Here is a 14,021-nt window from a genome sequence, read left to right as displayed (position 1 = left end):
TACAAATCCTTACATTTGGAGGAAAAATGATATAAACATGATACATTATTCGACAAGAAAAAACAAAAATAGAGTAATCTTTGTTGAATTTGATGAGGAGATTGCGTTTATGCATCTAAAAGGTAGTTTTTAACATTGTAATATCAACATTTTTACACTATTTCAAGACTATTTCACGTGCGCAAATCCAAAAATCCTTACTTTTGGAGGAACAATGCGGTGAAGGTGACACATTATTGGAAAAAAAACAAAACAAAGATTGAGTAATATATTAAAGTTTGGTTGCATCCATGCAGTTTTAGGCAGCTTTTCCTTCTTTTTAAACACTTTAATGTCCTTTTCATTGAAATTAGAATTGCATTGTGTTTTAAATGTGATATATAAAATGCACTTGCCTTTATTCGCCTACATCCACACTGCATAACTTGAGCGTTTGCTTTGTTTTTGGCATGAAAACAGGAACAATAAAGAGGTGTTGGTGGGATTTACCAAACTCCATGGAGGCTGGAGTTGGAATCCAGTGTGGGACCTTTTGTTTTTACACTTTGCGGTGTTTTCTGTCACATTTTGCTTTTATTTGTGCTACAAAACTCCCTGGCTAAGTTTAAAAAAGATCATGGTTTCGGTTAAAATACCCTCGTGTGAATTCTAACCACACAAGTCCGGTTGTTTTCTTGGCGGACACACAAGAAAAGCCTATAAAAAACTATTTTACAGCCATCTTTGTGAAAATAATCCTTTTTTTGGTTTGAAACTTCTCCCACCAGAAACGATTTCATTGGTTTTCTTAACAGATGTAGCACCACAGATGAAATTCTAGTAACATTTCTCGCTTTGACCTCCTTCAGTTGAAATAAAAGCAATCTGCAGGAATAAGACAGAGAGCATGTTCTTTGTGATTCTGGTGAAAAAGCCCTTTAAGTTTTGCACATTTGCATCTGTTTGAGCGGGTCAGATCCGTTATGTCTCACCACACTCCGGTAAGTTTATCGGGCAGCATCGGATCCATCAACGCACAACGAGGACTATTGTCACACAGCAGCAGACGCTACAGAAAGAAAGAGCGAAGCAGGAATACTCTCACTGGGGTTTTGTGCTCCCGCATGCCTCGCATACCGACAAACAGCAGCGTAGGCTGGCCGCCTGGACGCGATTACGCAACGGGCAGATGTTTGTGGGAGAAAGTTAAAGAGTTCATTCTGCTGGGACCTGCAGCGAGGGATTGTGGGATAGGTGGAGGCCCGGCTGACCGAGGCCGTTGTCAGGGCGGCGTTCACTCCAGGGACACACAACTCTCCTCACTCTCACTCTCACTCTCACACCCTGCAAACGTAACACTCTGGCACTTCTGCAAAGCTTCAGCGAGGTTTGCATCAACGAAGGACGACATGTGTGAGTTAGAAGGCACGAACGAGCCTGTCAAAAGTGATAGCATCACTAATAAATGAAGAATCATCTATGTGTGTGTGTCTGTTCTTCAGTTTTCTTGACAACTGTTCATTTGATCGACCTCGAACTTGGTAACAGTGATGAAGGCTGCAGCTGATCATTCAGTCCTTGCATTACAATATGACACCAGCAGCTTTGTCCTTGTGCAGCAATCACATGAGTTTTTCGTGGTTGAACTTAATATCTAATGTTTATTTATTCTGGTATATACACAATGTTGACTGTTCTTGAAGATGCAAAAACTGCCAGACTGAATTTCATAAAAGTTGGTGGAAAAGTCGAGCATGAACTCCTTAAGCTTTTCTGATCTCACTAATAAATGACAATTTGTGGGTGGGTGTGTGTGTGTGTGTTCTTTAGCTTTCCTGACAACTATTCACCGAATCGATCTCAAACTTGGTGGGACTATTGCTGTGGAACCTTGTAAATGCAGTGTAGATTTTGAAGCCATTTGGATAAACTGTTCCCAAGAAAAACAAAAACATCAAACTGCAGTCGGTGACTATGGTAAAGATGGGCGACTCTGTGACATGATGTAATTAATGAGGACTATGGTGTGTTGCAAAGAAGGAATAAAACTCACCAATGTGATTATTGAATGTGTGGGAGTATTTTAGACTGAAATCAATAGTTTGGTACTCTGTATTCACTGGAAAGGACTGCTATAGACAAAACAAAAGCAGCTTGGTCAAGATTTTAGCGAGAAAAAGCACCAACCTGTGGCCAAGAAATCGACAAGGTTCCAACAGTTGCATTTTTAAGAGGGACTAAACAAGTATTAATAAAAAGCGTGAATAAAGAATGGCGAGATCCTGCAAGTATTCTAAATTTCAGTTAACATAACTTTACGATTTCAACATATTTTACACACATTTTTTATTAGAAAATTTAAACAAAACTCGTGCTCAATTTTGCAAAAAACCCCAAAACAAAACAAAAAAGACTTCTACACTCGCATAAAAGTGTTGTCAACTGAGAAGGCAACGTCGATTTGGTACTATAACATCAGATTTGTGAGTATAAAGACATAGCTTTTAATTTAAGAACCAAACAAACTGGTAGTTATGCAAATGAGTTACACGATGACATCGATAAGTCACAGAAGAAAAACCCGGATGTTAAACAAGGTGTTTCGTGCAGGTAAAAAGCAGGATTTACATCATGAGAAGAAAATTCTTTTTGGTGTAACTTTGCAGACCAGCTACATGCACAAAGAACAGTTATAAATTCCAATTAAGGAACTGAAAAACCTCCAAAAGCAGAAGAATGAAGCTCTTTAAAATTGTCCGTACAATTCTCAGAATACATTTTTTAACACTGCATCACTGAAAATAAAGAAATATCATCTACATTTGAGTGAATTTGAGTGAGAGCTTCCCATTTGTGTGATGTTGAGAGTGGAGGACTTCCCTACATAATAAAACTCGACTGGCTGCAGTAGATGGATCTGTATGAAGAACCAACAGAGTTTATGAAGTCAGACTCACCTGATCGAGCTGGTTGCTTGGCGACTGGCAGGGAAACCTCGGTAAGCGGCAGGATGTAGACGTCCGGGCTGCCCTGGGAGGCCGGCGAGGCCAAGGTGGACATGTCTGCGTGGTACTCCTCCCCATCCACATTCTTGAATTCCTGCAACACAAACAAACAAAGCGGTCATGGAAAGGAAAAGGTTGCTTGTGTTAGACTGACAGCTGGTTCGGTAACTCTGCAAAAATGAACATTAAAAGAAGTTTTTACTTGTTCGCTTCCATCTAACTCGGGGTGTTTCGACTAGAACGTACAGCTGAGAGTTCACTCAACTCTTAGAAAACAAAACTAGCATATTAGCACACTTTCCCAGCATGCATTACAGCGCATTAGAGCGAAGCCTCTCCAGAGACTCCCTTGTGTTTTGTAATGTGAGGAAAATATTCAAGATGGAAATTTGCTGTGCGCTAATGCATGTAAATTAAATCATGGCGGTTTCTTTTCATAATAATGAAAACAAAGCTAACACTGATGAAGGTCAAGGCTGAATTCAGTCCATACATTATAATATTACACCAGCAGCTTTGTCTTTGTGCTGACTTTGGGACAAAACATCTCTAACAGATGCAATCGCATGACTTATTCGTGTTTCAACTTAATATCTAATGTTTATTTATTGTGGTATATACACTATGTCTAGTGTTCTTGATGACGCAAAAACTACCAGGCTGAAATTCATGAAAGTTGGTGGAAAAGTAGGGTAGGAACTCCTTAAACTTTCTTCATCTCACAAATAAAGAATTTTGTGTGTGTGTGTGTATGTGTGCTCTTTAGTTTTCTTGACAACTGTTCACCCGATTGACCTCAAACTTGGTGGGACCATTGCCGTGGAACCTTAAATGTCAAAACAATCCATGTGACTCTAAAAACTCAACAGCTTTACAAGCTCTAAGATTAAACTGTCCACAAGGATCCAAAATAAGTTGGACTTCTACATGAGAGCTTTATTTATTCTTCATCTACTTCCTGAAACATTTGGTCAATAAAAAAGACAAAAACTCATATTGTCAGCTGAACTAAAGACAGACTTTGTGATTTTTCTGCTCACATGTTGTGTTGTTGTAAACTTACTCTTTCTAATAAATAGCCTCCTAACCCCCTGGAAACCAGCGTTTGTCCTGTTTTTGTGTTGTGACCCTAGACAGCTCGTTGTAATGTTTTTGAGCAACACACCATACTATGACGTTTTTACAGTGAAGGTTCTACTATGGAACCAGTTTGACATGTTTAGGCGTTCTTTGTGTGAAAACTCAGAGATTTCAGGTATCTAAGTTTAGGTAAGCTGTGTTCCTATTGGCTGTCCAGGTGGCTGCTTGGTGTCATCAGGAACACCTGAGCAGCTCAGTGTCTTCCTGCTTTATGTCTGCAGTCAAACATTTCTTCTGCTTCTCTTCACTGAACCGGGTTCGGCTTTAGTTTGTTCTTTCGGTATTGGCTTGCAGCTTCCAGCAGTTAGTGATGGTGAAATCGAAGCTTCATGAAGCAGTGAACCACTTTGACACATCTGCTTCAAGAATGACACATTGCTTCGAAGCATTTGACACAACCAGAAGAGTGACATCTGCTGGTCCTGTGTCAGAACTGCATCCAAGTGGAAAAAAATGAAAAGGCCTCAGGACTGCTTGTCTCACACTGCTTTGTACTTGCAATAAATGTTTTAAAACGTTATATATGTATGTTTGTGTGAATATATGTGTAGTGTGTTTCTATGAATGAATGTGTGTTGTGTATGTGTGAATCTATGTGTGTATGAATGAATCTATGCATATGTATCTGTGTGTTATTTAATGTATGAAATGCAACTAGATATATCTAAACTAAATTCTAACTAAATGTATACCCTCCTTAACTTCTCTCAAAATGACAAATGGCAAATGCGCTAGCGTGATCTCCTCCTCTCAAAAACCCACAATTTGAGGAGTGAATCAAACCCCTTTGCCTTTTAAGACCTGGACAGATTGAAATGTCCGACCCCTTCAAAGTTCACACGAAGCACCGCGACACGCGATGTGACATAACGAGGCCTTGCTCTCGATAGTCACGTGATTGTGGGCGTGCGGAAGCAGGGATCGAAACACCGTCTCGGAACACTTTCGCTTCAAAAGCTCGGCACTGTGTCGAGCAAACTGGCTCGAGCGTAACATCACTACCAGCAGTAAAATCCTCTTTAATGTGTTTAAATGTGTTTTACATTTTAAAAAAGCAATTAAAGGAAGAAAACATTTAATACAAAACTTAAAATTAAACATTAAATACAATTAAATTATATTAAACAGACAAAATATTTAATCATAATTAAACAGAAGATACAAAACATGTAATTATGAAATTAAAAAACATTTTTAAACAAAAATATTAAACATTAAAGATGAAATATTTTAGATAAAACATTGAAAAACTACAATTAAACAAGAAGAGTATTAAACATGTTTTTAAAAATACAAAACATTTACCGTATTTTCACGACTATAAGGCGCACATAAAAGTCTTAGATTTTCTTCAAATTGTGCGGCGCGCCCTATGGTGCAGTGCGTCCTGTGTGTTGTTGTTGTAAGGCGGACGTAGACCAGGTGGTTTTTTCCACGCATCACCATCGCTATTGATCTGTGACTCTATGCGTGCCCATCTCACAGCCAATGTGAAAAAACAAGTGAAGCAAATGAACTCTGAGCTTGCTGTCATTCCGGGAGGCCTGACAAAGGAACTCCAACCGCTGGACATCGGTGTGAACCGGCCGTTCAAAGTAAGGCTGCGAGCGGCGTGGGAGCGATGGATGACCGATGGAGACCACAGTTTCACTAAGAGTGGAAGGCAGCTCCGGGCGAGTTACGCCACAATTTGCCAATGGACTGTAGATGCTTGGGCTAACGTGTCTGCTGGCACTGTTGTTCGAGCTTTCGCAAAAGCCGGCATCATTTCCGAGGCGCCGCACGGCACGGAAAGTGACTCTGAGAGTGAAGAAAGTGAGCCTGGCATGCTTGATGGAGGTTTAGCGCAGCTGTTCAATTCAGAAACAGAGGATGAGGACTTCCATGGGTTTGATTGATGACGATTACCGGTAAAAAAAAAATGTGAATACCAAACTCAGTTTTGCTCCCGCTCTATTTTTAAATACGCACACTTGTGTGCTTGTTTAATCCGTGTGTTTTACCATGCCCGCGACTATTGATGATTAAAAAAATGTTAGTACTTTGTAATCAATACTTAAATAAAGCACAACCAAACTCAGTTTTGCTCCGGCTCTATTTTTAAATACGCACACTTGTGTGCTTGTTTTATCTGTGTTTTACCATGCCCGCGACTATTGATGATTAAAAAAATGTTAGTACTCTGTAATCAATACTTAAATAAAGCACAACCAAACTCAGTTTTGCTCCTGCTCTATTTTTAAATACGCACACTTGTGTGCTTGTTTTATCTGTGTTTTACCATGCCCGCGACTATTGATGATTAAAAAATGTTAGTACTCTGTAATCAATACTTAAATAAAGCACAACCAAACTCAGTTTTGCTCCCGCTCTATTTTTAAATACGCACACTTGTATGCTTGTGTGTGTGTTGTTGTTGTAAGGCCGACGTAGTAGAGGACACCATGAGAACGTTAAAGGGGGAAGTGTGGGCGTGGATTGTATATAAAACCCTCGCCATATAATCAGGTGCGCCTTATGTGTGTGTTAAATACAGTAATGGCACACATAACTGAGACTGCGCCTTTTGGTACAGTGCGCCTTTTGGTCGTGAAAATACGGTAATTAGATTATTTAACCTTTAAAAAGACAAAACATTTCAAAATCAAATCAGACATTAGAAAAGAATAAAAGGTGAGAAAAGAGCAAAACTAAACATTTAAGAAGAATCAAACTAAAGACAAAACATTTGAAAAGACACCAGTTAGCCTTTAGAAGATCAAATTAAACAGAAGAGACGATAAAACGATGAAATAGAGCAAAAACAGATAAAGGTCTTAAAGCGTTTTCTAGTCTGAAATGAAAACATTAAGTTGTTTCTTCAAACATTTCCTCTTTCTGTGTTCTTGGTTTGACTGTGGACAGATTTACTAAGAGCTCATTTCAGAAAACTGCTTTCCAGATAAAGTCTACTAGGCATCGATCAAACTAATGTTACCTTCTGATCTCCACAAACTTTACTGTTCAGTGAAGAGAATCAAAGTTTGTTCAGGATTTCTAAAGAACCCACAGGTGAAGGTCTGAGAAGAACTCAGATGGATGGTCTGAATGTGAAATCAAGACTCATGGTCACAAGTTTTAAGGCTTCTGTTAACCACAAAGTTCAAACTAGCACAGAAGTACTGAGAAACTTTTAAAACTTCAGTCCTCAGACTGTCTAAAGCAGGGGTCGGCAATTAGATGTGGCTTCGGGCCAAAATTTGTGTAAACAATCGAACAGCGGGCCAACCTGCGGGGGGGTGCGCTCCGATTCCGCGAGCAGGGGGGGGGGGGCTGATCGCCGCTGCTTGGGACACACGTCTCAATTTTGATCACAGATGTATTAAAATTGACTCCCGAGACACACACATGTTTTGAACACACTGTTGCTCAGTGAAATCTGGCTGGTACAACTGCCTGACCAGTAGCACGAACGCGGAAATAGCTCTGAACTAGCACTAGCTCCTGGAGCCAGCGGGTGGAAACACGGTATATGGGTGCGATCGATTCTTCATTTTTAATAATCTCAAACATTGAAAAAATAAATCAAATTTTCAAAATCATCTGGCGGGCCAGATATTATTCCTGACGGGCCAGTTTTGGCCCGCGGGCCGCCAATTGCCGAACACTGGTCTAAAGGTTCAAACTAACAGAGATCTACTGTGGGACTTAGAAAATTTCAGCCCTCAGACTGTTGAAAGCTCAGGTCCTGAGGACTTGGGAGGTGTGGAGGCTTTTGAAAGTCTTGGAACTGAGGGTTCAACCCTCCAGCACAAAGGCTGAAGTCCAACCTCCTGAGAAAAACGGTCGAAACGAGACTCGAGTTAAAAAAAAACCTCAAAAATGACAAAAAATAGATGACATATACGCCAAAAAAAGAAGGTAGTGTCTACAGATACGGACCCGTACCCGTAGCCTGTGGCCTACGGATACGGCACTTTCCCTTCTCATAAATATTAATGAGATGTACATGAATATTAATGAGCCGGCTGATGAACACGCTTGTGATTGGCTGGTAATCCGACGTACATAAATATTAATGAGCCGGTTTGGTAATCTGAGTGATGAAGGCGCTTCCGTGATTCGAGGTGAATCTGCGTGCCGAGTCTGTCATGTCAGTCATCTGCTGTTCTCTTTTCTATCATGCATAATGTCTTATAAATATCATTATCTGACTTTTTCACGGACAGCGATTTGGGGGTTGAAATCAGCACTACTATTAAAAATAGCAAAACTTTTTATTCACGTGACCCTGTTCTAATAAAGCACAAACAGCAAACAAAACAAATGGCAGAACTAACAGCCAGCAAACTACAAGTATTTTTTTACCTTCAAAAGTAGCGACAGACTATTACATAATAACAACCTAAACAAAACCATGACGTATTTTCTACGTCTGTCAACACAGACACTGCACGTCAGTCACTTTAATGTTAGCGGACTCTGTTGAATGACTAAGTTACATAACCACAAACAAATCTCACAATATCACAGTAAATCGAGTTTGTGGGTTTTTTTTAATTCATGCCGAATTAAAGAGCTGCTCCTCACCATTCACGAGTGTTTGTTTCATATTCGACATCCTTAACTTTATCTTGTAAATTAGCGTCCGAAATTAAATGGGAACATTTGCAATGGAGTTCGTCAGCCGCTTCCACCGCTGAACGCGGTAAACTACTTAATAGGAACTGGACTTCAAACAATTTATATACGGCGTCTAAAAGCGTAAAAACTGCAATGTCTAAAGTGTGAGAGGAGACGGTGTATTTTTGGTTAAATTATACAATGTTCGCCGTCAAAGTCATTCATATAAACTGCCTGTAATGTGCAGCAAATAGTAGTTAACCGGCGCCAGCTCTTCAGTGACCTTAACGGGTCCGTACCTCTAGTACAGATGTCCGTACCCGTAGCATCAACCAAAAAAGAAGGATTAGTATCTGAGCAAGTAGCTTAGGGGGTAAGAAGAGAGACTACCAAGTGGAAGGCAGCAGGATCAAGACCCACCACTGGTAGTTTTTTTGTCTTTGTCTAAGTTTTTCAGAAAATTTAAGCAGGGTCTAGTCTTGAACCAGCAACCTACAGCTCCATAGGCAAACCCTTAGCTCACTGAGCTACAGATTAGATAAAACAAAAGACATTCGTCGTCCCTTTGACATCATAGTTTCTGTTCCTAATAAAGTGACCACATGGGCGGAGCCAAAGCGGAGTGTAGGTGGAGAGGTGGGTGACAGTCTCCCCCCTCTACTCCCCCACTTCCCCCCTCTACTCCCCCACCGCCCACCACACCTTCCCCCGCCCGACGAGTTTTTCGAAAATCCGAGTCTCGACGGGTTTTCCCGAGTTTCTGGAGTTTCCACCAGGTCAGAGGCAGAACAAGTTGTCATGAAGAGGTGTTGAAGTTGGCGAGGATGGAGTGACTTTTTACAGCGACTAGAAGGAAGAAGACTAGAAGAGCAGGTCTTTAACCAGCATCCCTAAAATCCATGGAGTTGGCTCTAGAGAAATGAAGGGAGGTCAACTTTTATCAGCCTCCATCCAGATGTTCAACTTGATATCTTTACTTTGAGATTTTTAGCACCACAAACCTTTAGTATCACACTTTACTATCATTTATTAAGACTTTAATGGAATCCAGCAGCAGATTTAGTTTTAGTTGACAAACTTTATTCTTGTCGTCATGGGACTGCAGGATTTAAAACTGTTCCTTCTATTTGACCTCATGTTTATTAGTGTTAGTGGAGAAAGTTATTTTAATTGTCCATTAGTCTCTTAAAAACCAAACAATAAATTGGATTAGTCAAGAGGTTTAAATTTCTTACTTTGTCATATTTTAAATATGACAAAAATACTTAAAATAAAGCGTCTTGAGACAATTTGACCTGTAATTGGCGTTCTATAAATAAAATTTAATGTAAATTGTATGTATCTTGTAATGTTGGAGGAATTCAGACATATATGTTGGAAAACACATTTTCTTCGTCCATTCATCTGTTGATTGTTTTCTCCAGTAATTCATTTCTTGTTTTGTTTTATAAAATGTCAAATCCAAATATATTCAGTTTACTGTCATAAAACCAAAAAGATTTACATTCACGATGCAGGAATCAGACAGTTTTTCACTTTTTTTCTTAGTTTAGTCAGAAAGATAGTTGATAATGTGTGAATTGTTGCATCTTGTGAGCCGTAGAAGGTTTTAATCTTTGGGGCCGAGTGTCAGAAAACATTTAGAAACCTACATCAAAAAAACACTCAAAGATTTGAACATCATTAAAGGGAAATCCATTTCTAAATGTAAACAAACTGTAATAAGCATTAGCTAGCTGCTCCATTTGCTCTGAATATTTTTGTTATCGCCTTTGTCGAGCCCAAACAAAAAATTAATCCATATTCTGGCTACAAAACCGACAACAGCATCCCTGGAGTGGCCGGAAGTTAGCCAACCTAGTGGAAGTACTAATGAGGTCTGGTCTGACATGGATTATTATCGTCATACATGTAGCTTTGAAAATAAATCTTCTACAAGACACAGAGCTGTAGCTCCGTTTCAGTATGAGGTCTAATGTTTCTCTCTGTGACTGTGTCTGACTTCCTATAATAAAATCCTCCTGTACACTGGGAGCTGCAGCCAGAGATAAATATCTTTCTACTGATTCAAACCTATGGTCCTATCTATTGATTCATATCTATGGTCCTATCGACTGATTCATATCTGTGCACACTAGTCTGGTCTGATGCAGTCTTGATGATGACGTTTCGCGAGTACGTGAGAACCAGGTACGGACAGTTACGTACTGAGAAACGGCCACAGTCTTCTTACCGCAAAGGTACAAAGCTGCTCGTCTTCTCCTCTGGCGTCAGGAAACATCTTCAAAGCTTCTCGAAATCCCAACGAAATATAATCAAAAGATCAAACTTATGTCATTGATGCATTCAGGTGCAGTCGGACAACAGATTTGCGTTCAGGAGCGTCGGAAATGGGAGTATCAGTAATGTAAATTTCCTACAAAAATTTTGGGCTGGCACATGGGGTGGCCAGTCAGATCACGGGGGGGCCACTGCCCCCTGTGCCCCCATGGAAGCTCCGCCACTGTTTCCAGTATGATTTACACACCTGTACTTGTTGGATTCACAGCGTTACTGTCTGTTTTATGAACATTCAGCAGCAGAACACTGTAATTTGTGTGTGATATTTAAAAGCACCGCCTAATAAAAGGCAGAAAGCTGATGATATTTTGAAGCAAGCTGTCCTGGCTCGGCTGAGCTGTTTGTGAGACTGCTGGAGAGTCACAGTGTAAACAAAGCCGGTCTGTCATGTCCAGAGATTATTAGCTCTGAGATTACATGAAGCTCAATCCTGTGTTTCACAGATAAGCCTGCTGGTGTTGGAAACAGGGAAGAGCTTCTTTTAACTCACAGACAATGTCCTCTTTTGGAAATATTTTCACACAAAATCGACAATGAGCACATTCATAAGACAGCAGACAGAGGGGAGAGAGGCGATTTAGTGCAATCTGATCCGATCGCTCAGCTTCACAGGCCCTGAGTGGCACCGGCGATCAATAAGTCCTCACAACTCTGAGTGGATTAGAAGGATCGGTGTCACACTCACGTCTCTGCCAAGGAAGATCTCCTATTGTGTGTTAATTAGATTGTGCTTCAAAAGGAACCGAACAGAAAGGAAGAATATTAAGAGCGACTTCTTTGAATTTAATTAGTCAGAAGTGGCTGCCAGAGCAAGTTGACATCTGTCAGAGTGGAGGGAAAAGGCAGGAAGGATCCCACAAAGGGAAGAAATAACACACAAATCTAAAATATAATCCCCCTGCAGCCAAAAAATAAGGAAAGAAGTATGAAAAGCAAATGTGCAGAGCTGGAAAGTAACTCTAATGCTATGCTTGAGTGCATTCCAGTGGGAAATACACTGCCTGTCCAAAAAAAAGTCGCCACTTGGATTTAACTGAGGAAACAGGTAAGAGCCCTCCATTGGATTATTACTGCAGTGAATACATTTCAGCTGCAACAATTTCTTTAACCCTAGCTGATGCAGTGAGGAGCTTCTCATTTCTTAAACAACCATGTTGGAAGACATATCCTGTGGTCATGGAAAGGATGTTAATCTGTCTCAAAAGGTTCAAATTATTGGCCTGCATCAGCAAAGAAAATAACTAAGGAGATTTTTGAAACTACTAAATTCAGATTAGTAGTTTCTGTCCAACGAATTATTAAAACCTGAAGGATAGTGGAGAACCATCATCTTTGAGGAACAAACTCTTAGATGATCATAGGAAATCAACAGTAGAACTCACGACTATGTTTAATAGTGAAAGTAAGAGCATTTACACACTCACAATGTGAAGGGAACTCAAAGGATTGGGACTAAGCAGCTGTAGCTCTAAGAAAACCACTGATCAGTGAGGCTAATCAGAATAAAAGGCTTCAGTTTGCTGTGGAGCATAAAGATTGGAAGAAGGTCATGTGGTCTGATAAGTCCAGATTCACCCTGTTCCAGAGTGATGGGGGCATCAGGGTAAGAAGAGAGGTGGATGAAGTGATGAACTCATCATGGCTAGTGTCTACCAGCCTGTGGGGGTTAGAGTTATGATCTGGGGTTGATCAGGTTCACCAACATTATGTTCCCAGAGAAAGAGGTCAGCTGATACCTGAAGATACTGAATGAGCAGGTCTTTCCATCAATGGAGTTTTTCTTCCCTGATGGCATGGGCACGTTCCAAGATGATGATGCCAGGATTCATGGGGCTCACATTGAGAATGAGTGGATCAGGGAGCATGAGATGGATTGTCCTCCACAGAGTCCAGACCTTAGAACCACTGAGAATATTTGGGATGTTCTGGAGAAGACTTTGTCCGACTCTCCCATCATCAATATAAGATCTTGGTAGAAAATTGTTGCAACTCTGGACAGAAATAAATGCTGTGACATTGCAGAAGCTTATTGGAACAATGCTAAGGCAAATGTGTGTAGTTCTCAGAGATAAAGGTGGTCCAGTGAAGTACTAGAGTGGGCAACTGTTTTGGACAGGCAGTGTGTTATGCTTTCTACTCTCCTGCATTAATCTTAACAACTTAAAGTATCTTTAAGATGACAAAAGACTGCATAAAAAGCTGTTAGAATAAAACACATATTAAAGATTAAACCAGGGTTTTCCAGGCCTGGCTTCTTTCACAAAGTTGATCCACATTTCAGCTCCACCAAAAAGTGATTTTTTTTTCCCCTCGAAATTTCACACATGGTTTCATTTCAATAAACGTTTGAATGATCCAACAGTCAAGTCCAAAAACTGGGAACAGATTTGTGCATCTGAGTTTTTCTTTTTCTTTCTCTTCCCATGACTCATGTTTGGAGCCTTTGGATTTATCGTCTGTCCCTGAATATAAAAACTGGACAGAAAGTAGTTCAAACCTGCAGCAGCTGCAAGAGTAATGCACTTATTAATAATCAAACATATATGAATATATCAGTCAAAGGGACACCTCATTTTTTGTTCTTTTACTTCTCATGCAGTACGTTTCCTTATAATGGAGATATATTTGCTGTAGTGTTACTTTTACTTAAAGGGGAACTTCTGTTTTTTTCAACCTGGGGTCTGTTTCCATATGTAATTTCATACATGTGAGTGATGGAGAAATGAATTTTCGACATAGCTCCAGTATTTAGCCAGGCAGGCAGCTTAGCAGCTCAGCTCGCAGCTCAGCTAGCGAAAAGTATGGGGCAGCTGGCCCCCCCGTGTCAAAGTCCGCCCTAACGTGCTTTTTCTGTTTGTTTTCTGTCGAAAATTCATTTCTCCATCACTCACATGTATGAAATTACATATGGAAACAGACCCCAGGTTGAAAAAAACAGAAGTTCCGTTTTAAGCT

At 40.2% G+C, this 14,021-nt stretch overlaps 1 protein-coding gene across 3 annotated transcripts in view; it reads right to left on the bottom strand.

The window, feature by feature from the left end:
- The window catches only part of aatkb (apoptosis-associated tyrosine kinase b), a 104,439-nt gene that overhangs the window by 32,973 nt on the left and 57,445 nt on the right, over positions 1-14,021 (bottom strand). For all 3 annotated transcript variants that reach the window (XM_051939796.1, XM_051939797.1, XM_051939798.1), the window contains one exon: positions 2,937-3,078. In XM_051939796.1, coding sequence (XP_051795756.1) covers positions 2,937-3,078 — 142 coding nt within the window. The remainder of the gene's footprint in view (positions 1-2,936; positions 3,079-14,021) is intronic.

The sequence above is a fragment of the Acanthochromis polyacanthus genome, chromosome 19 (assembly GCF_021347895.1).
Source record: "Acanthochromis polyacanthus isolate Apoly-LR-REF ecotype Palm Island chromosome 19, KAUST_Apoly_ChrSc, whole genome shotgun sequence".
NCBI lineage: Eukaryota > Metazoa > Chordata > Actinopteri > Pomacentridae > Acanthochromis > Acanthochromis polyacanthus.
This window is presented reverse-complemented; position numbering and strand designations above follow the sequence as displayed.